Source organism: Puntigrus tetrazona, chromosome 3 (assembly GCF_018831695.1).
Source record: "Puntigrus tetrazona isolate hp1 chromosome 3, ASM1883169v1, whole genome shotgun sequence".
Lineage (NCBI taxonomy): Eukaryota > Metazoa > Chordata > Actinopteri > Cypriniformes > Cyprinidae > Puntigrus > Puntigrus tetrazona.
In genome coordinates, this window is record NC_056701.1 from 17,024,288 (window position 1) to 17,048,914 (window position 24,627).

The following is a 24,627-nucleotide window of genomic DNA, read 5'->3' on the forward strand; positions in this document are numbered from 1 at the left end:
TTGTTAACATATGGGTAGTAATCAATCAAATCATAATCTGTAAATATAGACCACTGACTGTATTAAAAATAAGGGATTTTCATCTTTTCTTTTATTATTTTGAATTTTGAGTTTTATTGTACATAAAAATAAAGTAATCTTATGCACTGTTATTTAACACAAGTACTTATTGTAATTGTGTACATATAGTTAATTACTTGGTTTTTATATATATATATATATATATATATATATATATATATATATATATATATATATATATATATATATATATATATATATATAAAATCGCTAGTTAGAATGTCATCGCTTGGAAATGTGGTTGTGTCTATAGAGGGCGCTGTAACCTTCTTTAGCCGCTAAACGAAAAAGTGAACAAGACGTCACGAAGATCACGTTGCCCAAAGAAGAAACAGGATTGACGAACACATGAAAACATTAGTGATTGCGTGGGGCACTCTCTTTAACGCCGAACACCGATATATTTAAGGTGAGTATTCGTTTCAGGTTAGTAACTAATATATATGTGTTTGCGTTAATGTGCTCGGGCGGCCGCTGTTTGACTGGGCGAGTGGGCAGAGGTGCTCGGTAAAATGCTACCATGCTAGTTTACCTAGCGACTGTTCACACAGGAGTTTGCATGACCAACCATTTGGCTAGCACACAAGATCTGCGTGTTCCTGGTTTCCCGGATAAACAGGTCAGAGTCTCGGTGCCAGCCCTACAGCAGATAATGCCCAGCGGAGTTGTCATCTTGTGAAGGCGTTGGGCTGAACACCGGCCGTGTTTCAACAATGAGCGAGTTTTCTCAGTCGACACGCGTCGAATGCGTTTTGTTTCTTCTTCGCGGATGCTTTGAAACGGGGCTTTCTTCGTGAACTATGCGAGAAGTTTCTCTGGCAACATCAACCCGTACTAAACGCCGCTTTCCTGTGAATTTCCCTTACCTGCCGCACAGGGGACTGAAGTTAAAGAAGTATGTTGTTTTATACAGCGTGTCTTACCGGTTTTACCGCGAATACAATACATGAATGAATCGATGCTTTGAAAGAATCAGTTTGCAGAACCGAACGGATCGATTTGTCTCCAAACCATTGTACCGTCAATCAAGTTATAGCGTTTTATCTGTAGGACTTGTGATAGACTGAGAACTGAGTTAATAATGAGAACATTTCTGGAATGTGATTTGCAGATAAAATATACAGTACATACGTTGTGTTATCATTTTTGACAGTGGACCACAAAACAGTCATACGGGTCACTTCTTTTTTTTTTTTTTACAATTAAGGTTTTTACATCATCTGAAAATTAAATAAGCATCCCACAGATGCATGTAGTTCGTCAGAACATTTGTCAGAGAAGCAATTAAATCCGAAATCTCAGGAAGCAAAAATAAAAATAAATAAATTGGCTTGAAAGTTGTTCAGATAAAGCTCTTAGCGATGCATATTACTAAGTTTTGAGGTATTTACAGTAGGAAATGTACTAAATATTAATGATATAAATTTTATCTTTACTTAATATCCTAGTGATTTTTAGCATGAAGCATCATTTCGACCATCACAATGTGTTGTTGACTAATGCTGGAAGTATACCCATTCTCCTGAAGACTGGATCTGTGCTCCAGGGTCACAAATGTGTGTTTGAGCATATCATTTGGCATGTCATCATTCAGTCGCCTAGTTTGAAGAATTGCATTGCGTGAATCATATCACGGTTGAGAAATTGTTGTTGTTGTTTTTTTAACAAAGAGTAGAACACAGATTCTTTTCTGGTGCTTTTCCTATTTCCCCGTAAGACATGGCTGTATATGATACTTAGGAAAACTGTTAAAACGAAGTATCTGCCTGATTCCCTGTATATTTATATAAATCATAGGTGCTGACCGCAGTCAGGTCCTACACGCATATGGGAACATGTCGGCCACGGGCCAGGATCGAAGCAGCCGCTGGCAGGACATCCAGAAGGGCTTGCAGTTCATTCAGTAAGTGTTCGCTATGTAAACCTGTGAGCATCGCTGAGCTCTGATCGTAAAGATTGTGTTTTAAAGGAAACAAAGAGGGAGAGAGAAATAGTTTCAGGCTGACTTCATCCACTAACGTATTATTTCTGTCCTATCGAAGGAATTTGGTTGCGCTTCAAACGCTTCCTGGAATGCAAATTACGCACAGCCTCATGTCACCTAACTGCGCTAATTCTGGCCATGTCGTTTCTCAGCAAATCTGTCATTGCACATGTTCTTTGCATCTGTGTATTTATGGTTTCAGATTGTTTTCCTAATCTTCTGCTCGATCGTAGGTCTACCCTGCCTTTTCCTGGCACCCAAGAGCAGTATGAAGTATGTGGTTTCCACTCAAAATCAATCCAGCACTGATCGCAGCTGTGCATTAGATCTTGGTCTTATGATTTGCTGATTTGCTCCTCTAGGTGTTCATCCAGAGTTTGGTGAGGAATCTGTTTGGCGAGGGAAATGAAGTGTTCCTTGAAGGCGATTGGGCGCGATCTGTTGAATTATACACGGAGGCCTTAAACATAGCAGAATACGCAGAATCCGAGGACATCCTCGTCTCTCAAAACCTGAGAGAGAAGCTTCATGCGAACCGTGCTGCATCCTACTTAAACATTGTAAGAATACGCATTCATATCGACATGCAACTTTTATTCAGCAAGGATGTATTAAATTGATCAAAAATGACAGCACAGGCAATTCTAAAATTTCTACTTCAAATGTTGTTGAAAATGTCTTTTCAACTTTCTATACATTAATTAATCCTAATATTCAAATTAGGATATTAGGCTGATTTCTGAAGGATCTTTTTTTACGGGAATAAATTACATTTTAATATACAATATATTTTCAATTGCATATATCTCAGTATATATTGAATTACTGATTACATAAATGCAGCCTTGCTAAACCTAATAGAATTCTTTCAAAAATATAACAAAATCTGAACCTAAAACTGTTGAATAGAAGTTGTTGGGGGGTTTTTTTCTCTCTCCGTGCGGTGTTTGATGACTGCTTATGCTGCAAAGTTAATTGTTCCTGTTGGGTTTTTTTTTTTTTGTTGTTGGTTTTTTTTTTTCCCCCTCATTCACTATAATGTGTTTGTGGTTATTGATGCAGGGGCTGCATGATCAAGCCTTAGAGGACTCTGAAAAAGCTCTTCAACTCAACGAGTGCAACCACAGAGCACTTTACCGGAAAGCTCGATGTCTCAAAGAAATGGGAAGACATCAAGAGGCTTATGAGGTGGTTGCTAAATGCTCCATGGCAGTGCCTCAGGTCAGAGCACTTTACTCTTGGGTTTTAATCAAGCCTTTTTACATTGCTTGGCTCTTCATGTTTCATTTGCCTTACAGGATACTCATGTGATTGAAATGACCCAGGAGCTTGCCAAGATGTTGGGACTAAAAATCCGTAAGGCTTATGTCAGAAGCAAGGTAAAAAAAAATAAATAAATAATAATATATATATTACAAATTTGTGTGTATATGTGTCTACTTTATTGCTAGTTGAGGAAAACATATATAGTTAGAATAATGTCCTGGGAAATAAAGCTAATAATCTATAGTGATTTGTCTCTAACCATTTTTTTTTTAATTAGCCTGCCTTAAATGCTTTGCCCGGTTTAAGTCTATCGGGAGCAGTTAATGATAAGGTAAGATGGTGAGCGTGTGTGTGTGTGTTCAAAATAATTAATTTCTGCAATCCTACTGAGCTGCTTTATTTCCCAACAGCATTCTCACAGCTCTTCCTCTGTGGAGGATATTGAAATGGGTAAGTCAGTGTATACCTACCTTCAGTAGTGTTTACTACTGGTCTAGTTATTTCTTTTATTCAGGACAAAAAGGACAGGGACAAAAAATGCACAATTGGCTAATTTAAATAGTAATATCTAACAATATTGTAATTTTTGCTGTACACTTACAGACCCTGAACAATTGAACACAGTAGTGTGTGTGTGTATATAATACATAATAATAATAATAATAATACGTAAAAAAATCTATAATAATAATAAATCATTTTAGCAATGTCTTCTTGTCTCCATAGAAGTTGGCCAGGGAATGGGCGACCCGGTACAAGTCAGTACGCCATTGTGTTGTACAGTAAATGAGAAGGAAGAAGTCGAGTCCAAGCCTCTTGTTGGTGTCATCTCGCCTCCGGTCGTCCCGGCTGAGTCACATAATCCAGAACCTGTTCCCATGCCCATACACATGTCTCTGGTTAATGGAACCAGGCCCAATGACTCTTACACAGTACCAGACACCCGTTTGGACTATGATACAGATATTATCGGGGATGATCTGGATGAGCTTTTAGACCGAGCGAGTCCTCCCGAGTCTTCTTTGGTAAGCTTAAGGAGTTCCATTGATTCTGTATTGAGTGTGCACAGGACATGTTAATATTTGTGTGTATGTTTTATTTTTTCCCCCCCACACAGGATATTCCCACAGTGGATGGACCTATTCCTTTACCGACCAGTATTGCTGTCAGTAGTTCAGTACCAAGTTCGTTGCTCATGCCTTCCCACCTGAGCCATCCATTTTTGACTACGCAGTGCACAGTAAATTTACCTCCACTGTATCACAAGCCAATTTCATCGTTTTCTCTTGGTCTGGACACGTTTTCATCACCTCTGGATTCATTGGATAGTTTGTCAATTTCAGAGTCTCCAACAGGTGCGTTGCTCCTCATGGCTTCTTCAGTAAGTAGGATATTAATCCCAAAGAGTGAACTTTTTAGAGTCTCTGTTGAACGCCTCTGTACACAGACACTACAAGCGGGTCGTATCAACACAGAAGTATACTTTGGGCTTTGGTTATCTCAATTTAATTGAACTCAGGATCCAAAATTAGTAATTTGACTCACCAAAAAATACTGAGTGAATGAAGAGAGTTTACCAGCCAGGGTCTCATTCACTAATAAGGTATTTTTGTATTTGTACACATGAAAATATCTAATGAAAAATGTTTGTACGTGCATTAATTTATGAACTGAGAAACAAGTTCTCTTGGACCTTTTGATATATGAGGTCATTGTACTATAAATTCAATTCAGAACTCAATTTCCTAAACACTGAAACTAAAACATAAACAAAAAGAGAACAGTACAAAATAAAAAAAGGAAGTTCAATCCCCTCAACGCCGTTCTGATATTAGTACATTTTTAATTATTTTTAAATGGCTGGCCACAGACAGACAGCAGTCATTTGCATAAAACATGCCCAGTGGATCTCCGTAAAAAGGATTTCTGCACACTGTTTGTTTTAACCTTTTGTCAATCTTGTCAAACTTGCTGCAGTTTGCAGATACATTTTTCACCTATGAAAGCTTGTTTCCATCACAGAATAAAAAACCTATATAAATAATTAATTGAGACTCTCACAATTGATGATTAACTCAGAACTATAGCAACTGAACAAAATATGCCAGTTCTGGGGAGAAACTCTTTGAATAAAATAATTTAGAATAAATTATTCAGAAATTATTGGCAAGTCATAATTTGTTCTTAAAGTTGTTTGTCTTAGTGAATGAGACCCATTGTAATTTTTTTTTAATTCATCAGAAATGATTTACTCTCATACAAATTCATTCTTAGACCTTTACTTTGCTCATTTCTGTTTTCACTTTTGTTTTTAATTCCTTATGGACCAGATAAACCTTTTAGCCCGCATCATTTTATGCCGGTAAGAGTTAATTTACATCAATATAATAAAGATTTTCCTGAACATTAGCTGTGCTCTTTGCTTAATCTCAGTTATTTACTCTTTCAGCTGAGTAATAGCGACATGTCAGTGCCAACCATTCCACCCATCGGTATGGGTTTCAGCACATCCAATGGGACATTCATGCAGGATTATCCACCGCAGTTAGACTTTGCTAAGAACCCACTTGCTGATACCCATGAATTTAAACAGGCCTGTACCTCATGCTACATTAAAACCGGTGAGTGTTGCTAGGCAGCGTTTCCAGCGTGTTACCTTTTTGCAGATGCAAATACCGAGGTTTTGCATTGGGTTCTTCATCACCTGATTGTATTTACAGGCTCTGGAGTGCTGGATTACACTTATCATCCAAAGGACCACAAATGTAAAAAAGATTTGCTTTTGGGAAGAACCAAACATTGTGAAATTCCAACATGGAAACTTATTCGACCAAGACCCACTAAAAACCAGTACATGGGGCCTTATTATATTTGCAAAGGTAGTTGCAGTGATCTCCTTTTTAAGGCTTTCTTTTACAGTATCGCAGATTATTTACTGAAACACTCAATTTCTTTTTTATAGATGTGGCGATTGGACAGGAATGCCGGTATCTTGGCCATTGTACCTTTGCTTATTGCCAAGAGGAAATTGATGTGTGGACACTAGAACGGAAAGGCTTCATATGCAGAGAAAATCTGTGCGATCCTTATGGATCTAAATCTGTAATCCGTTTGACTGTGCCCAAAATATTACAGGAGCACCATGGGATATTTATGTTCCTCTGTGAGGTAAAGCATGCCGTTGTTTGAATGGTTTGCTTATTGTAGCTATGACTAACTAATCCACGATGCACCTGGAGGTCAGCTGATTGAAGTAAAGTTAGATTAGCCTTTCTTTCTTTTTTTCCGGTTTGAGATTTGTTTTTTTTTACCAGCTGACTGTGTGTCATTAACACACCTCATTTCATCATTGAACTGGAATGACCGGTTTTCAAAGGAATGGATTTTTAGTTTGTTTGTTTTTCGACATCGCTGAAATTTGCATTGGTGTAAAGTTTAAAGAATCTGTACAAATGCCTAATGTGTGTGTGTGTGACTTGGTCTGTAGGTGTGCTTTGATCACAAACCCCGAATAATCAGCAAAACCAGTAAGGACAACCCCAGTCTATGCTCTCACCCAGTGACAAAGCATGTGTTTGAGGAAAAGAAGTAAGCGTCTCTTCTTGTGAAGACATGTCCACACACTAAATGTGCCAGTTTGCATTGAATGCCTTGAATGACTTTGGCCTTTTAATGACTTCATCTGACCAGATCAGGGCTGGGCAATATATTCAGTGAATTTTTGTTAGACCATTACATCTCCAAAAGCGTATCAGTAGGTCAACACCCATACCGTGTTGTGACTTGTTTGAGTTGTTACACTTATTTAAAGGTGTCCTTGTTACAGTGTAATTATGCATTAAAATACTGAGCAATATTAATTAACTGGTTTAGGTAATTATGCTTGATTTGTTTATAATAGTAAGCGCATGCAGCGTGTAACAAGGACACCTTAAAATAAAGTGTTACTTTATATGATTACAGTAGTCAACTTTTGAAGAGGATCAAAGTTGTCCTAAGACAAAAACGCATTTTGGTTTTGGGACAACTCTGACTACTGTGTTTTCTGCAAACTATGTCAGTCAATTACTACATTATCACTACAAACACATCTACTGTTAAAGAATATTAATAATATGATATAGGAAAAATATCAATTATTAATTGTTTGAAATATGTACTGTTACTATATTTTAATAAGCAATTAAAATGCGATTATTCTTAAGTGATGGTTTCTTACCCGGTTAAGCCGTTTCAGAGCAAACGCACTACAACATACTCTGTGAAATGTGCAGTTTAGCAGTCTTTATTTTTATTTTGTTTGTCTATATTGCCTGGTCCTAGGTTAGATTTTATTTAAATTTTTTACGCAATGTAGCATTAACCCTTTTCCCCCCTCCCCCTCAGGTGCCTTGTACACTATTTAAAAGACACAACCGTCAGGTACTCCAAAATCCGTCCATACTTCCCTCATTGCCAGATGGATCTGTGTAGGCATGAGGTGAGGTATGGCTGCCAGAGAGAGGATTTCTGCTATTACTCCCACAGCCTCATTGAGCTTAAAGTATGGATGATGCAGAGTGTACAAGGTCAGCCGCCGCCGGAGACTCATGAATTATCTGACAGGCTGACAGGAAACGCTGACTCTTGTGCCGGTTTGTTTCAGGTATCACACATGAAGGTATTTACCAGGAGTCACAGAAATATTGGAATATGGATGGTGCTGCTCATGCTCAGGTACAATTTATACATGCGTACTAATAAATGAAGTATACCCGCACAAGATGTCTTATGTTAACTTTGTGGCAATGCCATAGGACCTCCCACCGGCCCTGCGCAGATTTGGACCAGCTAACCTGAAGATGCAGTTTGTATGTGCTCTGTGTTGGAGGAACGGCCAAGTCAGCGAACCAGACAAAAACAAGAAGTACTGCAGTGCAAAGGCCCGGCATCCGTGAGTCCAGCTCATTTTATGCAGAAATGGAAATTCTGTCAAAACTCACACAAGTTTCCTTCGTGGAACACTAAAGGAAAAAGTATCACGAAAGTGAATAGAATAACATGAATCCCTTTCTTTTTATAGGTGAAAATGGCCAGTACATTCCTCATAAATGTTCCTTTGTTTCATGGAAGAAATAGTCACATACAGTTTCAGTAAATTATGAACTTTCTTTAATTCACAACGCTGCAGTATTCTGATAACATCTCTTGCTTTACTTTCTGTGGCCCAGCTGGTCTAAAGAGAGACGGGTGCTTCTGGTTAGCTCTGTTGAACGGAAAAAGTGGACCACTGTTCGACCTCTACCAACCAAAAAGCCTATTCCTGCTCAGTTTGAAGTAGGTGCAATGTTTTTGTTTAACGCTAAAACGTCAATCCTTGTATTTTAATGCGAACCGAATTCAATGGCTTTTAAATGCTGTCGCTGTCTCTGTAATTGTAATGATTATTCCTGCATGTTTGCAGATTTGTATGCATGTGGCAGCTGGCAAAAAGTGCCAGTATATTGGAAACTGCTCTTTTGCTCACAGCACAGAAGAGAGAGATCTGTGGACCTTCATGAAAGATAGCAATAGTAAGTTCAGCATGCGTTTAAATGTATTAAAACCATTTAGGCACCATGTTCATTCTGTTCGATTTGATGACAGAATTGTTGTTCAGTGTTTTGCTTTAGCTAAGCTTGGGCATTTTTCGGATAACGACAAGCTATAGAGTAAGCAGTATTATGTATCTCTCTTTTTTTTGTTCATTTGTTTAAAGTAATGTTTAATTAAAATACCCTTCCTCCTAAGCAACTGTTCCTGTCAATATTAACCAGCGGTTGAATAGCTGCGAGCTTATTCATACACTACTTAACACTACTATTTAATACACAAAAATGCAGTTAAAATGGTAATATTGTAGGTTATTATTACTGTAGGGCAATTTAGTTTATCCTCCCCAGCATTCTTAAAGGAACACTCCTCTTTTTTTGGAATTGGACTCATTCTCCATCTCCCCCAGAGTTAAAAAGTCGAGTTTTCCCGCTTTTGAATCTATTCAGTCAGCCTAGAAAATCACAACTTTTCATTTTCTGTCGGGATAAATACGCAGTTTAAGTACAGACTTATTCTATTTTATAAGTCCTTTCCTATTTTAAATAGGAAAAATATAGAAACTTATTAACATTATTAACACTTTTTAACATGCTACTACTGGTCTAATTGGATTGTGAATGTTTTAGGCTAAGCTATGCTACTGGAGTTCGGCTGAAGAGATTTCAAAACTGTAAAACTTAACTCTGGGGGAGTTGGAGAATGAAGAGGAGTGGGCTCTCTTTAAAATGGGAATTGTACCTCAGGAGGGACATTGGAATGCTAAGGGGTTAAACCCAAGGACCAGCTAAGATAAATCAAGATCAGGGGTCAGCGATGCAAAGAACTGGGGAATAAATCTTTTTCGTCAGCAGAAGTGTGAGCTTCAGTACTCACAAGGAGTTGAAAGTTTGCTCTGCATACACTCTCAATACATCAGTAATTATACTCTTTCACGGAGGTGCATAACTACGTTATTACTTTGGTAAAAAAAATAAAAATCTGATAGGTTAAATCGGGGGGGGAAAAAAGTTCAAAATCTTAACAGATGTACTTGAAGATGATCAGACCCAAGCTCTAATCGGGAACTTACCCCAAACATACTGATATAAAGTACTTTTTCTCAGCTACAAAATTATTATTTTCTAATGTTCAAAGAGAAAAATTAAACCAAACGCTGTAATTGTGAACGTATCCTGTAGATGAGAGGCCCTAATGACATTTGTGACCTAAGCTATCATAGTTAAGCCGGAGGAATGTGTATTTTAATGTGTTGAGTGCTTTTCTCAAACCAAGGAGAGCACATGCTAGTAAGAAGATGTGTAATTCTACACGGTTCAGGTTTCACATGGGGAAAGTTCTTCAGATCCATTAATATTTTGAAGAATAATATTAATCACCAACTTAATAAACTACTTGAAAGGACGCAGCAAAGATCAGCCAAGAAGCCAGAAATCAGCTCTCTCTAAAAAATAACATGGGTCAGTTATTCAGCTTATTATTATAAAGCAAGAAATAAAAACCTATCAGTCTGTTTGAGGACATGTGATAACCCCCAGAAGGCGTATAGGTTAGTTTTACATCGCAGTACTTGCAGATATATCTGACTTGCGGAGCTTCAAAATAATAGCCGCTATCCACCAGCATTAGGAAGCGTAAAAAACTGTGTTCATCTGAAAGAAGAAAGTTATATAAACCTAGGATAGCTTTGAAGTAAGTAAAATATGTGGTCATTTTAATTTTTGGATAAACTTCCTTTAAGCTACTTTTTTTTTTTTTTTTTTTTTTTTTTTAAGCCTTTCAGTAGCCTACGGTAAGAAAAAAAAAAGTAGCGGTCAATATCAAATAAAAATATTATGTTTCATTTCAAATGTCTTTTAAATCGCTGTGTGTTAACTACATTAGATTAACCAGAGTGAACTGGAGCAAAAGGTTTTTTTGTGAATGCAATGCAAAACTTTCCTGAGAAAATGCAAAAGCATTGATTTTTGTTCCATCTTTTTTTTTTTTTCTCAATGTTGCTTTAGGGGCTCCATAGAGTGTGTGTGTGTGTGTGTGTGTGTTTATGGATCATTGTGATCCAATTAAATTTTGCAGCAGAAAATGAAGATTGATTGCCTGATCCTGGATAGTGAAACATGGCATTTCAGATTATTCTGATCCGTCTTTCAAACACCTGTGCTGACAGATGCTGAAGTTGTGTTTGTGCATGCAGTTGCAGACATGGAGCAGCTGTATGAGATGTGGCTGCAGTCTCAGAAGTTGGCCTGGAGCGAGGAGAGCAGCAGCAGCAGCAGCACTACCCGAGAGAATGGCAAGAAGATTCACATGCCCACAGACTACGCCGAGGAAGTGGTATGGAAACTTGAGCAGCATTCATATTTCCACACATCATTATTATGCTGACACAACCTTGCTCTGTCTAAGAGTGTCCTGTACACACAGGCATGGAAAATACAAAACGCTTAGCATCAAGGACGGCACACACACACACACACACACACACACACACACACACACAAACACACACACACAGGGGCTCTGTATTTTCAGTGTCTTGGTGTTTTCAAGAGAAACATTTTTCCACTTGCAGATGCATTTCAACCTCTGCAATGTGTTCTAGTGCGTTGTTCTCCTCTCTAGATGTTTAAACACCAAAAATGTCCTCCATGCGAGATTTCTAGAGTATATTAAGTGAATATTGCAAAATACAGATATTGCTTGGTAACCTTATTGTGTCGCAACTTAATAAATATTCATGAATCATGTTAGTTTGCCAAGTGATTAGCCAACACTCAACATCTGTATTTCAGGCAGTGAGTTTGGCCTTCTGGGCCAAATGTCAAATAATGATATTAATATTCATGAGCAAATTCTTTATCCAAATAGGACGCTGCAAGTAAATTACAGCATATAGACTGAAAAAACAGGTGTGCGTGTGGTGTTGCTTTAGAATAATTTGTATTAATACATTTAAAAATAGTTTTTATAAAATGGTAAAATTATGTACTTGTTCAAATGCATTTAGCATGATACCTGTGTGTGTGTGTGTGTGTGTGTGTGTGTGTGTGTGTGGTGATTGGCTGCACATTTTCATTTCTAAAAGTGACTGAACATTCCTTTTCTTTTCTTTTTTTTTTTTTTTTTTTGAAAGTGAACACATTGCTCAATCTCTAAATGCTGTTTCATCAGGTTGGCAACCATTGCTGGTTGTGTGGAAAAAACTGCAACAGTGATAAGCAGTGGCAGCAACATATCACCTCAGAGAAGCACAAAGAACGAGTGTTCAACTCCGAGGACGATCAGAACTGCTGGCAGTATCGCTTCCCCACCGGAACCTTCAAAGTTTGCGAACGGTCAGTCTAACACCACTCATATCACATTAACCGTTAACAGCCGCCGCTGACCGACTGGTTTCTACTCGCTCCAGGTTCCTCAAGGACACATGCACGGAGGAGGAGCTTTGTAAGCTGGCACACGGAGATGAGGAACTGAAGGAATGGAAGGACAGGAGAGAATTCCTTTTGATGAAACTCGCCAAAGCCAGAAAAGATCACTTGATAGCACCAAACGATAATGACTTTGGCAAATATAGTTTTCTGCTTAAAGATATTAAGTAATGTTTTAATTAATCCGAATCTGTTAATGCAGGGTGTTCTGGAACTATGATGTCTTGAGTTCAGTTTTGAATCGGGCGAGCGCGGTGTGGCTCTCTCCGGAGAAGGACATGGTCCTGGGTTTTCACGGAAAGCGCAGAGCTGGCCTTGTGTTCAGAGTCTTTGTTGCTTTTATCACCGGTTATAATAAACCATCGCCTTTTATGTTTTTTATTAAATAGCACACAGCGGATCACCTTTCTGGAACTGGATTTTGCTCACGAAAACCAAAACGGAAAGAAAAAAATAGCGCGTCTGAGATTCCAGTGTCAAACTCCCGCCTTTTTTGTTAACCGCGGTTTGTTTTGGAATGTTGGTGCGGACTCTGTTATTCTATATCCGCACCGAATGACTTTACTACGTTGTGTGGTTGCTGTGTTAATGCCTGTTGGTATTAAATATGAACCGACATAAACACAATAAAGTGGTATTCTTTTCACTGTCTGTAGTTCCTGAAATCAAAACGGCGAGGGAAGTAGTACCATTACAGTGTATTTATGAAAACAAATCGGCATGCTGTATGCGAAATTGGTCGAGACGTGTTTTATCCACTAGAGGGAGACAGAATCAACGACAACCTGCACTTCTGTATCTTAAATGCTTTGTGGGCTGTATCTGATGTGCATTCTCTGTAATAAATATTTCATTTTATTTAAATTTAAATGCTTGTTTGGTCTGATGTATGCTAGTGTCTTTTTGTAATTTATTATGTTCAGCAAGCGTATGTTTAAAGCAGTAAAAATGACAACGTTACTATTAGATTTCCATTTTAAATGCTGTTCTTGAGCGGCAAATCAGCATCTTAGAATTATTTCAGAAGGGTCACGTGACCGCGCAGGCTAACGCTAAGGTGCTGGAAATTCTGCTTTGCCGTCCCAAAAATTTAGTTCTAGAATATATTCAAATAAAACGTTAGAAGTTAACTATAATATGTATTTTTTTTTAATCGAGAGAAATAAGGTCTTGGTAAGCTAAAGTCAAGTTAAAGTTAAAAAAAAAAAAAAAAAAAAAAAAAACAGCTTCATCTCTGATGCCACTCCCCTGTTTCTATTACTGCAAATTAAAGTAAAACATTTTAAAGACAAAATCAAGCAAATTTTAGAAATTAATTTTTTTCTTAGAATTATATTATTTATATAATCATCTCCTTAATACATTACAAAAGCCAGTTTACTTTTATTAAGATTTTATTTTAAATTAATGTAAACATAGATCGTATGTGTTAGAATCAATAGCTGTAAACATGACTACATATGAGTTTAGATTTTTAAGTATTTTACCTAGAGTGTTTTAGTGTTATAGTTAGAAATATTACCAACTCTATAAAGTAACTTTACAACTTACTTGCACTTATATGGTAACGTTTTCTTTAGGTTTCCATTTTCACTGATAGATTGTTTCATCTTGCTGTGCAAATGTTAATTTAAACTGCAACATGAAATTTTAATTCTTCATATTGTTACGTTTTTTAATCTTTTAATCTCTGCTAGTGAATCTCGCTGACTCACAGTTTCAAGGCTCGTGATTGGCTGCTCCTTACTGACGTTACACGTTAATGGGCGTGGCTCCATTAAGTCAGGATCAAGCCTGACTTGACAAAGCCGATCATCTTCGTGGTGCCATCTTGTAACCCTGAATTTCTTCAGTTTATAAACCAGACAGTTAATAAAAATGCCTTAGATAAAAACACTACTGGTGTGCGTCCTAAGACAAAACAACGAAACTGACATTTTAAGATCATTCAGTGCAAGTTACTTTCAGTTAAAACAACTCAGACTGGGACTAGACTCCAGCCTTGTCTGTGAAACTGAGGATTAATGTCATTAAGATATATTAGCTTAGAAATGCTTCACAGTTCCCCACTGTACACACCGCGGTTTGCCTTCGGAAGTGTCCACATCTGCTCTGTATTACAATACGTTTTGATAATGATTACAGTAAATTCATTTAGTCGTCTTATAGAGCTCAAACCGAAGGCAAAAATGCATTAGGTCCAAATAACTGAATTAAGCAGGTCATCATTAACCCTCATTGTGGTTTTAAAAACAGGAACTGTTTTTAACACAAAGACAAAGCAGTATGACTGATAAATGCCATACACTGGAGCTAGGGAAGTTTACTTTCACTTATGGTGTAAGAAAAACTGTCCATAAATCACTTCATATTGAAAAAGGATTTAGATTCAGGACTTACTTTTAAAAGTTGTGAATGCACATAAAACATAAAAGTCAAATATATTACGTTTCTACAATATGTCATATATTATAGAAACTTAATTTCCCGCAAAGCTGCCTTGCAGTGATCTGTATCATATAAAGCGCTATACAAATTCAACTTGAATCGAACTGAATAAAAGTAGGCATTTTCCTAGTCACAGAAGTTTTATTGTTCAGTTTAGTCAAACACTGGACAGACACACTGGCTGGAGTGACAAAAGCAGTATACCGAGCGCTTTACTAAGAAAAAGTTGCTTTTCTCAAATATGCACATTAAATTAACATGCGTGTACCGTCCTTTCTGTATATTGAACAGCACATAATGCACACACACACAAAAAAAAATCTGCCGATTTCAAATGCGAGACAGAACCCGAAAACTTCAGCAACACCAAAGAAATCATTTCAGCTGCATTTTCAGGCTTCATCTACCTCTCTATACGCCTGACTGTTGATTTTGCCTCAATAGACAACATTTGCATGAATACTGTATAAAAATAAATAATTTCTCTCACTTTCATCTTACATGTACAAACAGCAAACAGTGCGATATCACAAAAACAGAATTAATTGAACCAAAAATAATACTGAGAAGGAACGGGTTAAAAACTCAAGACAATGACTTTTCAGTATCCAGTTATGCATTAAGCCACCTATAAAAATAATATTTACACTTTCAAATGACTTCTCGCGGCGTAGAAATGTGCTCAACCACAAAAAACGAACGCCTCAGGGATCACAGTAATCACCTCGGTCATCGGCTTTCTTTCTTATAGTGGTTTCCTAGCAGGTTTAAACCAGAACCAGCAAACGCTGTTTACAAAAATCACTTGTGTGTCACATTACGGATAAAAAGTGCTAACCATGATTCTGAACATGTCTAAATGTAATGTAAGAGCTTTCAAAAGCCAGTGTACATCATTTGGCAAGTTATGGTATCCTGAAGTGCTTATTTGTAATGAAAAAACATTTCTGTTGTATTGCAATTCAACACTTAAAAACAAAAAAAAAGTTCAAAAAGGGAGTTTTCACAGCAATGCCATAAAAGAGCCAATATCAATGAACAATTCTTAAAAGAACTTTTTGTAAAATGGATGTTAAAGGTTCTCTACGGAACCACAGATGCCAACAGAGGCCTTTATTTTTAAGATTAAAGAAACAGGATAAAACTTTAACATGGATCTAAAGTCCATTACAATGCGTGTTGAATTTCTTAATCCCAGAGCCAGCTCTGGACGAACAATAAAGTAAAAACGCCACCAAAGAAATCAGCTTCATCTTGATTTAGCCTAGGAACTCGTTTACGGCTTTACAAACAAACAGAATGGCACAAAACGCTGACGATCGTCGATTTCACATTATGACAGGGCTCTGTACCACCACAAAACGGGCGAGGAAAAAAATAAATAAAATCAAGTCAAAGCAACTAGACAACCGCATGCACTAGGTTGGTCTCCGTTCATCAGCTTGTGGTTTCACGTTGGTGCGGGGCGACACAGCGAGGTTCGAGATTCTTTTAGACCGCAAAAACGACACCGTATACATTGCGAGGGGAGACGGTAGGACTTAGGTCTGGCTCTCGGGACCGTTAGGGGTGAGCTTGGTCTTGTGCTCCACCCGCGGGCCTTTGGCCGAATACTGGACCAGCAAGAAGGGCTCCTTGGTTTCACCTTCACCCACGATGCTCTCCTCGTCTTCAGACTGACTGATGCGCTGCAGCCGCAAGTAGCACCAGCAACCCAGAATTAAAGCCCCCAGCGCAGCGACGGCAATCAGTATCACAATAATAGTGACGACCCCGGTGGTGGGGCTGTGGTCCGTGATAGACATCCTATCAGGCAGGACAGATTCAACAACAGGCCTTCAAACGTCCTGGAGAGGCAGTTCTGCACAGCTCTTGCAGGCTTGGGCTACATCTGAAAGACACAGGAATAAGCATGATTCTACAATCATGAGAAAATGTTCTCATCGGCAATAAACTGTTTCAAAACATTGCTTAATGAAACACTGAAGACCTTTTTAAATCATTTGTTTCAAAGCAGTTATCAAACCGCCGAGGTAAACACACAAAGCAGTGAATCTGTGAACATTCTGATTAACCAAGCTCTCCGTAAATCAGGCATAAATAATGCATATTTAACTCAACACCAGTCATAAGTAGCACGGGTATATTTGTAGCAATAGCCAAAGATTCATTGTGTGGATCAAAATTTTCCTACCATAAATATAGCAACAATTAATTTTTTTTTTATTACTAATACACATTTCTAATAACTTTCTTTGGACAACTTTGAAGGCAATTTTCTTTTCTTTCTTTTTTTTTTCACCCTCAGAAATACCATACATCAGTGGAAAGCTTTTTTACTAATGATGTACAAATCTCAGTAAAAAAAAAAAAAAAAAAAAAAAAAAAAAAGACTGGTTTTGTGGTCCTGGCACATATTGTACATATAGTTCATAGTTATAACGGTGTTACATGATTTATTCATAGCATTTAACAGATTAAACTTACACTCAAACACTTGCAGTCGGTTTGTTAAGGGTGTTTTTAAGAATGCCTGACGTTTATTGTTTCGAAGTAGTGAATCGTTTGGGAACGGTTTCAATTGATTCAAAGTTTCAAAAAGCTTCGTTTCCTCCCGTCGTTATTTCTCAGTCGTTCGTGAGAACCAGGAACGTTTCGTTACAGCTACCGGCCATCACTGCTCGGGTCACGGTTCCCTTCGTGAAGCCACAGGTAATGCAACGCCACAAGCGTCTCGGTGAAGACTTCGCATCTTTGCCCACGCGCCGGAGTGTTAAACGCGCTCGTGCTCGAATTGATCCGAGAGGCGCGAGGCCTTTCCTCTGGCACCAAAGCGAAGCTCGCTTTTGCGATTCAGGCAACACTGTTAACTATCTATGAAACCAACTGCAGCGAATAACGTTGCAGTCGTTTTTTTTTTTTTTTTTTTTTTTTTCGCCCAACATGTATTTGCTCCCAAACAGTAACGACTTATACGCGATCCACGCACGCCTCGAACGGAACAGGGGTTTTCTATCTAATAATCGACGTGAAAACGAGGAGAACGCATAATTTAAATCGAAGCTTACCAAAACTAGGCCGCCTTTTAATCAAAGAACGACGCTCGTGTAGCTTTCGCGAACCATTTCGTGCACTGGAGAGATCTGACAGCCGCATCAACTCCCGTCCGTCTCCGTCTCCGTCTCCGTTATACACGGCAACATCCGAAACCAGTCGCGTACATTTCCAGCCTGGGCAGATGAATAAATAAATAAATAAATAGAGCTTGTCACTGTACAGGAAATGAGATCACGCCTGAAAAAAAGCAAATATCCAATCAAGCAGCCTAAAAGCGATGGCGTTTTGTCCAGCGGAGGAGGTGCTCAGACAGGCGGATGTTGTACAGATGGGCTTCCTATGCGTGACATTTGTTCTGCGTTCACAGACAAACTGAAAATGATTAATTTATGTATCATTGTAGTGTGTGTGAATATGAGTCATTGTATATATTGTGTATTGCTGTATCTTCCCAGCTGCCAGACACGCACGTTTTGCACCGATAAACTCTTTCTGTTCAGAAAATAATATGTGCAGAAAATAATAAGTCCCTTGGGTGAGAATGATAAAAATAGAAAAGGCAAAACATAGCTACACCATTTTAATAAAATCGATTTGCATACATGTATTTATTGCTATAAACAAAATACAAAAAAATCTACCGTTTTACTTGTCTTTCAAAGAGAGGAGGTGTAAATGCTCTATTATATGTATTTATCATTACTATTTTGTACTACTGCCTCATATATTCATGCGTTTTATGTTTTATTAAAGAAAGTTTTAAATTACACACACGCCAGCCCAAGCCATGGGATGTATCGTTAACATAAAAGGCGTTTATTATAAATCGCACCCAATAACAGTATGCACGATAAACATAAACAAAGCAGCTGTCTGTGAACCGAGTTCAACTATCATCATGAGAGATCTCTGCCTGTAACTCATGTGACCAAACACGGAACTCAAGGGGGACGTCTAAAAGTCTTTCTCCCGTTTATCGATAAAGCCCTCGCTCTCTGCTAACTAGCTCCTTCGAGTTACACACATATCGACTGGACGACGGCTCTTGAGGCCCGAAGCGTGTAGTTTCGCTCTGGCGGTCTTATAAGAGAGCTCAGCCCACCCGTCTCTTGCGGAAATACAGCGAGTGCGCCACAGAACTAAGAAGCAGGAAACGCGTTCAGTCCGATCGCTCCTGAGCGTCTTCTCTAGAAAACCACAACAAACAAACCGTAAGTGCCTCTGAAGTTTGTGCTTTGAATGAACGTCGCTTGAGAGATTTAGGTCACAACTCTGAGCGCTTTCGTTTGATTGGTATTTGTAGTTTGCGCGTGTTTGTCAAAAGTGAAGTCGGGAATCACGAATTGGGCAAGACTGCGAACATCGTTGAGATACGCTATAGACTTAAATGATAACTAAGAAGCTGTGTTTTTTGTGATGTTTTCTAAGCATCCGTGAAGGCGATGGCAAGCGCACCCCCCTTGGAGTCCTCCACGCTTGTGGGACACCCTCCTCCTCCGTCCTACGAGGAGGCGCTGGGGTCAAACCCACACTATCAGCCAATGCCCTGTGCTCCAGCCCCTGACATGAAGACATCCGTGCCTCCGTATCCATCACAAGCCTACAGCCCCATGTATCCTCCACCACCAGCCCAGCAGGGTCAACCCGTCACCGGTCCTGTTGGTAATGACCCCCACTCTTACACCGCTATGGCCTTTTCGCATCAATTTTTTAAACTAGGGTTTTTACAGAAAAAACAAAGAAAGAAAAACTGGGTCGTATACCTAGTTTGTATACAAGAATGAACAAATGTTTATAAAGACTAACCTGGTTGACTTCCGTCTCGACTGGTAGTGGTGTTTACCACATAAACCAACTTGAGCAAGCTGGTTGAATCTTGTTTTTTCTCCCCATGTTGAGTATGTAGCTTGTTTCAGATTTACATTAGTTCTGTCGGCCCCGCTTTATATATTTATATATATATATATATATATATATATATATATATAATTACTTTAGTTTTATGTGTTATTTAAACTAGAAAATAAATTAGTAAAATAAATATGAAAATGTAAAAAGCATTTTAATAGTATTTATAATTAAGTATAATTTCAATGTAAATAATGTAATTGCATTTAATTCTAAAATGAATGACTTTTAATATGTATTGCTTATTTTTTAAATAATTATAATTAAAATGTATAATTTTAAATATTTAGTTTAATATTCAATTTCATGCAAATAGTTTTAACAAATTGTTCCCTTACCCTTACAGCTATTTACATAATTTAAATAAATTTCCATTCACTAAATGTATACACACCGATTCCAGCGCATCCTTTTTTGTTAAGACCCTGATTTGTGAACAGTTCCCATAACAGAAACCTACGCAGCACAGTACGTTGAAGCGGTCTTGTTTTTGCCCCTCAGTTTCTGTGCAGACCGTGTACGTTCAGCCTGGTCTGGTGTTCGGGAGCGTCCCAGTGCAGGCCCACTGTCCCGTGTGTTCACAGAACGTGATAACCCACCTGGTGCATACATCGGGAGCTTTAGCTTGGCTCTCTTGTGCAGGCCTGGCCATTTTCGGGTAGGGTGAAACACCACGTAACGCACACTCCTACAGTTTTCCTTTAAAGACATTGCCCTGATTGTTCTTTTCGCCTCTCTGATGTTTTAGTTGCATCTATGGCTGCTGCCTGATTCCCTTCTGCGTGGACGGCCTGAAGGACGTGATACACCACTGTCCGAACTGCAGCAGTGTTTTAGGAGTCCACAAGAGAATCTGAATCAGCTGCGGAACATAGGAATGAGTTGTGTAGCTTACCACCCTGTATTTATAATTGGAAGAAGTTACAGTGAATTCATTCTTCAGCAAGTTAATTCAATATCTATGCCACTGGCACATTAACATGTAATCATACATGTGTGTATGTGAGCACGCACACGCACACACACACACACACACGCACACTAGACTGGTCTTTATATTATAAACTGATTTAACTAACAACTGAACTTTAATCGTTTGTTTTTTAACAATAGTATTTAATATAACAACTGTGAAGGAATCTTTGTAACATTTGAGGTATGCATATATACAGTGCAGTTATTCTCGGTTCTTCTTTCCGTAATCAAAGTGATTTAGAAAAAAATAGAAATAAATAAACATGTTCATGCTTTTGCATTTAAAAGCCATGTTGTGTATATGTATTACAATTTCAGTTCGCAATTTTCACTTTTTGATTGGCAGATATTATAAGGGTTGCACCGAAACGAAAGTCTCGTGAAGCAAACAAAGATTTAGGGCAAAATCTGCTGGAGGTCTTCCACTTCAAAGATCCAGTTTTTCCTGTGAATCGCAGCATTTTCAGAGAGATCTGCAACCTTCACAGCACGCAGCACCGGCTCTGGACCGTGTGACTGGATGACGCCCATAACCATGACATATTTACCTGTGGGGGGGGAAATTTAATAAAAATGTAGATCCAAGAACGACAGAGTAAATGCAAATTCAAGAGTTAAAAATGGAAAAATACCCCTCTCGTTTAGCAGACACTTTTATCCAAAGTGACTGTGAGGACAATGCGGCAAAAAGCCAATAGGATTTTGGATTATCAACAAAATGGTGCTTTTACAACTTTTATTAATTTTGACACCTACATAAAAGGTTAGTTTATCCTTGGATATAACCAAACTCCCATTCAAAAAAAAAACTCATTGACTTTTGTACGTTGCAACTGGAAATGTTCCCCCACTCTATTACATAATAAATAAAAAGAAAACAAATAGATATAAAAGAGAGTAGAGAAACAAACTTTTTAAAACAAAAGCAGTTATAAAAAAATAGGTGCTGGCCTTAAAGGGGAAATGCCCCTTTTTGCAAAGTGTGCCCCCAGAATGTGTCTGAGGTTTTAGCACCAAATACCCAACAAAACATTATATTTTGAAAATGCTTATTTTGAGTGGAAGCAGAAAAAAAAAAACACAGATTAGCCTGTTTCTTTAAATGCAAATGAGCTGCTTCTGCTCCACGCCCCCTTTTCCAGAATAGAGCTGAGCCATTACAGCTAGTACCTGTAATAAACAGTAAATAAATCTGCTCTTGTTAGCATGCCTCTCAAACATTTGCCATGTGATTTGAACTGCTAAGTTACATGGGCTGTGTCTTATTTGGAAGGTGGCGCCCTCCAGAGGCTGCATATGTCAATGGACGTCTCATTAGAGAAAAGCAAGTAGGACACTCCGAATAAAACCTTCGAACGCGTCCTTCTTTCTCAAGAATTCAAAGGATGCATTAGGCGCGTCCTTTGCTGCTAGAGATTACCCACAATTCTTTGCGTGGGTCATTTGAATAATGCCGGTGCTGGCTAACGTAACGCCTACCGTTCACTTGCAAAATCAATCGGCACCGTGGGTGGAAATTTACGGAATATGGGGTGGTAATATTATAATGGGATCCCTTTGCAATGTCATAGAGCAGTGGATCTCAAACCTGTCCTGGGAACCCCCCCCCCAAACACCGCATATTTCGTACGTCTCCCTCATTCAACACACCTGATTAAACGAATCATCTCATTAGTGGAATCTAATGAGTTTAATAGGGGAGCACGATCAGACGTTGCTTGAAAAAAAAAAAAAAAAAAAGGGGTTTTACTTTAAGTTACTGGGTTACTTTTTTCACATTTCCTTGGTTGGTAGATGCACTGGAGAACAAAACCTGGAAAAGTCAGATTCTCATTATGTGTCACCTTTAAAAGGTAAAGCGTTTGTTTATTTAAATACCATCTAAAATGAGTCAGATTGTGAAATGAAAGAAGATGATATTCATGGGTTGTGTTGCTGTCTTACGGAACATGTAAACACGAAAACGCAACTAAATGAATCACTTTGTATATTTTTCCAACTTATTTCCAACTTAATATCCTAAACGTTTGACATAAAAAAAAAGGTTTTGCTACAAATACGCCGGTCACATATGAACCGCCTTAAAAAGTGTACTGTACCGGGACTCAGGCAGGGCTTTCCTTTGGGCACGCTGTTAATGCCGCTGACGGCAAAGTTGCCGGTCTCGTCCAGAATGAGCACGGTGTTGCGGTCAGACTGAACCTCCAGTACAGTGCCCTGCATCCAGACCACAGACACCGCTAGGCAGCGCTCTTCACCCGGGCCCAGGCGCCTGATAACACACTCCGCTCTCCCGCTTGCAGTCGGACACTCTCGGGCCTCACGCAGCTGGCTGGATAACACTTTCACGGGAGGACTGCGAGCTCTGTCTGCGCTCAGAAAGCTGCTTCCCATCGTCTTCAGCGCTACCGCCTGCTGCTTCAAAACGCGATGGTTTTGAGAGACGATGAAAAAAAAAACATCCGGACGTGACGACTGTTTCAAAATAAAGGTATACTATATAATAGATAGATAACAGTAGAAACTAGTAATATCTAAATGTATCATTTAGCTCTGTAGATATAATACAGTACAACAGAATTAGTGCATACCAATAATTAAGAATTATAGCAATAGAAATAATGAGAAAATTCAACAACTGGTCTAAACTACTTCAAAACAAAAACGGAACCAACAGGAACTAAAGCAAATAAACGAAAAAGAAAGAAAAATGGGGATGGGTCATGGAAAATAATTGTTAGATGGGCCTAATAGGAAATCTGAATTTATTATTTTAAAAAATGTCACACGGGGTAAATGTTATGGACCTGTCTTACTTTGTGAGGGGAAATGTTGCATGGATCATTTACCTTTTTGAATCAGAGATTGTCTATTATTATATATTTCCGTACATTGTCCATTTATAATTTATATTCACCATAGGCTCTGAACCATTATACCAGCGTACCTTAAGCAATTGTTATATACACTCACCGGCCACTTTATGAGGTACACCTGTCCAACTGCTCGCCTAATCAGCCAATCACATGGCAACTCAATGCATTTAGGCATGTAGACATGGTCAAGGCGATCTGCTGCAGAGCATCAGAATGGGGAAGAAAGGTGATTTAAGTGACTTTGAACGTGGCGTGGTTGTTGGTGCCAGATGGGCTGGTCTGAGTATTTCAGAAACCGCTGATCTGCTGGGATTGTCACGCACAGCCATCTCTAGTTTATAGAGAATGGTCTGAAAAAGAGAAAATATCCAGTGAGCGGCGGTTCTGTAGGCGCAAATGCCTTGTTGAGGTCAGAGGAGAATGGCCAGACTGGTTCGAGCTGATAGGCAACAGTAACTCAAATAACCCCTCGTTACAACTGAGGTATGCAGAAGAGCATATCTGAAATCACAACACGTTGAACCTTGAGGTGGATGAGCTACAGCAGCAGCAGAAGACCTGTCAGAAAACAGGAAACTGAGGCTACAATTCGCACGGTCTCACCAAAAAAACGTTGCCTGGTCTGACAAGTCTCGATTTCTGCTGCGATGGTAGGGTCAGAATTTGGCATCAACATGAAAGCATGGATCCATCCTGCCTTGTAACGGTTCAGGCTGGAGGTGGTGTAGCGTGGGGGATATTTTCTTGGCACACTTTGGGCCCAATAGTACCAGTTGAGCATCGTGTCAATGCCACAGCCTACCTGAGTGTTGTTGCTGACCATGTCCATCCCTTTATGACCACAGTGTGCCCATCTTCTGATGGCTACTTCCAGCAGGATAACGGGCCACGTCATAAAGCACGAATCATCTCCGACTGGTTTCTTGAACATGACAATGAGTTCACTGTACTCAAATGACCTCCTAAAGGTAGGATGCCATACCAGCTGACTATAATTTGATTCATTGTTTCCAAATAATCAAATGGACAGCTG

At 38.8% G+C, this 24,627-nt stretch overlaps 4 protein-coding genes across 5 annotated transcripts; 2 read left to right on the forward strand and 2 right to left on the reverse strand.

Annotated features, from left to right (window-relative positions):
* The first annotated feature begins 346 nt into the window (after nt 1-346).
* zc3h7a (zinc finger CCCH-type containing 7A) lies at nt 347-13,200 on the forward strand. Of its 2 annotated transcripts, none has more exons than XM_043235100.1 (23): nt 347-490; nt 1,879-1,984; nt 2,299-2,338; nt 2,428-2,625; nt 3,128-3,286; nt 3,364-3,444; nt 3,609-3,662; nt 3,742-3,781; nt 4,058-4,356; nt 4,449-4,686; nt 5,662-5,693; nt 5,781-5,952; nt 6,052-6,210; nt 6,294-6,499; nt 6,819-6,919; nt 7,718-7,899; nt 7,977-8,047; nt 8,128-8,264; nt 8,542-8,647; nt 8,775-8,883; nt 11,097-11,236; nt 12,074-12,237; nt 12,312-13,200. In XM_043235100.1, the coding sequence occupies exons 2-23, from the start codon at nt 1,917-1,919 to the stop codon at nt 12,499-12,501; spliced, it is 2,946 nt and encodes a 981-aa protein (XP_043091035.1). In that variant the 5' UTR covers nt 347-490; nt 1,879-1,916; the 3' UTR covers nt 12,502-13,200. The 2 variants fall into 2 exon arrangements, with proteins under 2 accessions (XP_043091035.1, XP_043091036.1); XM_043235101.1 differs by lacking the exon at nt 347-490 and adding an exon at nt 580-976.
* Nucleotides 13,201-14,899: 1,699 nt separating this feature from the next.
* snn (stannin) lies at nt 14,900-18,127 on the reverse strand. The gene is made up of 2 exons (XM_043235207.1): nt 17,847-18,127; nt 14,900-16,669 (listed from the first exon to the last, which is right to left on the reverse strand). The coding sequence occupies exon 2, from the start codon at nt 16,581-16,583 to the stop codon at nt 16,320-16,322; it is 264 nt and encodes an 87-aa protein (XP_043091142.1). The 5' UTR covers nt 16,584-16,669; nt 17,847-18,127; the 3' UTR covers nt 14,900-16,319.
* A 634-nt stretch (nt 18,128-18,761) lies between these two features.
* On the forward strand, nt 18,762-21,005 carry litaf (lipopolysaccharide-induced TNF factor). The gene is made up of 4 exons (XM_043235204.1): nt 18,762-19,046; nt 19,264-19,497; nt 20,245-20,401; nt 20,492-21,005. Exons 2-4 carry the CDS (start codon nt 19,278-19,280, stop codon nt 20,598-20,600), a joined length of 486 nt encoding a protein of 161 aa, XP_043091139.1. The 5' UTR covers nt 18,762-19,046; nt 19,264-19,277; the 3' UTR covers nt 20,601-21,005.
* Nucleotides 20,813-23,194, reverse strand: rmi2 (RecQ mediated genome instability 2). Its single transcript, XM_043235205.1, has 2 exons — nt 22,818-23,194; nt 20,813-21,266 (listed from the first exon to the last, which is right to left on the reverse strand). Exons 1-2 carry the CDS (start codon nt 23,110-23,112, stop codon nt 21,115-21,117), a joined length of 447 nt encoding a protein of 148 aa, XP_043091140.1. The 5' UTR covers nt 23,113-23,194; the 3' UTR covers nt 20,813-21,114.
* Nucleotides 23,195-24,627: the final 1,433 nt, after the last annotated feature.

Excerpts from the sequence above, each read along its gene's own strand:
- zc3h7a (XM_043235100.1), top strand. The coding sequence starts at position 1,917 with ATGTCGGCCACGGGCCAGGATCGAAGCAGCCGCTGGCAGGACATCCAG. Across the intron at positions 1,985-2,298 it reads AAGGGCTTGCAGTTCATTCA|GTCTACCCTGCCTTTTCCTG; the intron begins GTAAGTGTTCGC and ends GCTCGATCGTAG. Across the intron at positions 8,265-8,541 it reads AGTGCAAAGGCCCGGCATCC|CTGGTCTAAAGAGAGACGGG; the intron begins GTGAGTCCAGCT and ends TCTGTGGCCCAG.
- snn (XM_043235207.1), bottom strand. The coding sequence starts at position 16,583 with ATGTCTATCACGGACCACAGCCCCACCACCGGGGTCGTCACTATTATT.
- litaf (XM_043235204.1), top strand. The coding sequence starts at position 19,278 with ATGGCAAGCGCACCCCCCTTGGAGTCCTCCACGCTTGTGGGACACCCT. Across the intron at positions 19,498-20,244 it reads ACCCGTCACCGGTCCTGTTG|TTTCTGTGCAGACCGTGTAC; the intron begins GTAATGACCCCC and ends TTTGCCCCTCAG. Across the intron at positions 20,402-20,491 it reads GCAGGCCTGGCCATTTTCGG|TTGCATCTATGGCTGCTGCC; the intron begins GTAGGGTGAAAC and ends CTGATGTTTTAG.
- rmi2 (XM_043235205.1), bottom strand. The coding sequence starts at position 23,112 with ATGGGAAGCAGCTTTCTGAGCGCAGACAGAGCTCGCAGTCCTCCCGTG. Across the intron at positions 21,267-22,817 it reads AAAGCCCTGCCTGAGTCCCG|GTAAATATGTCATGGTTATG; the intron begins GTACAGTACACT and ends CCCCCCCCACAG.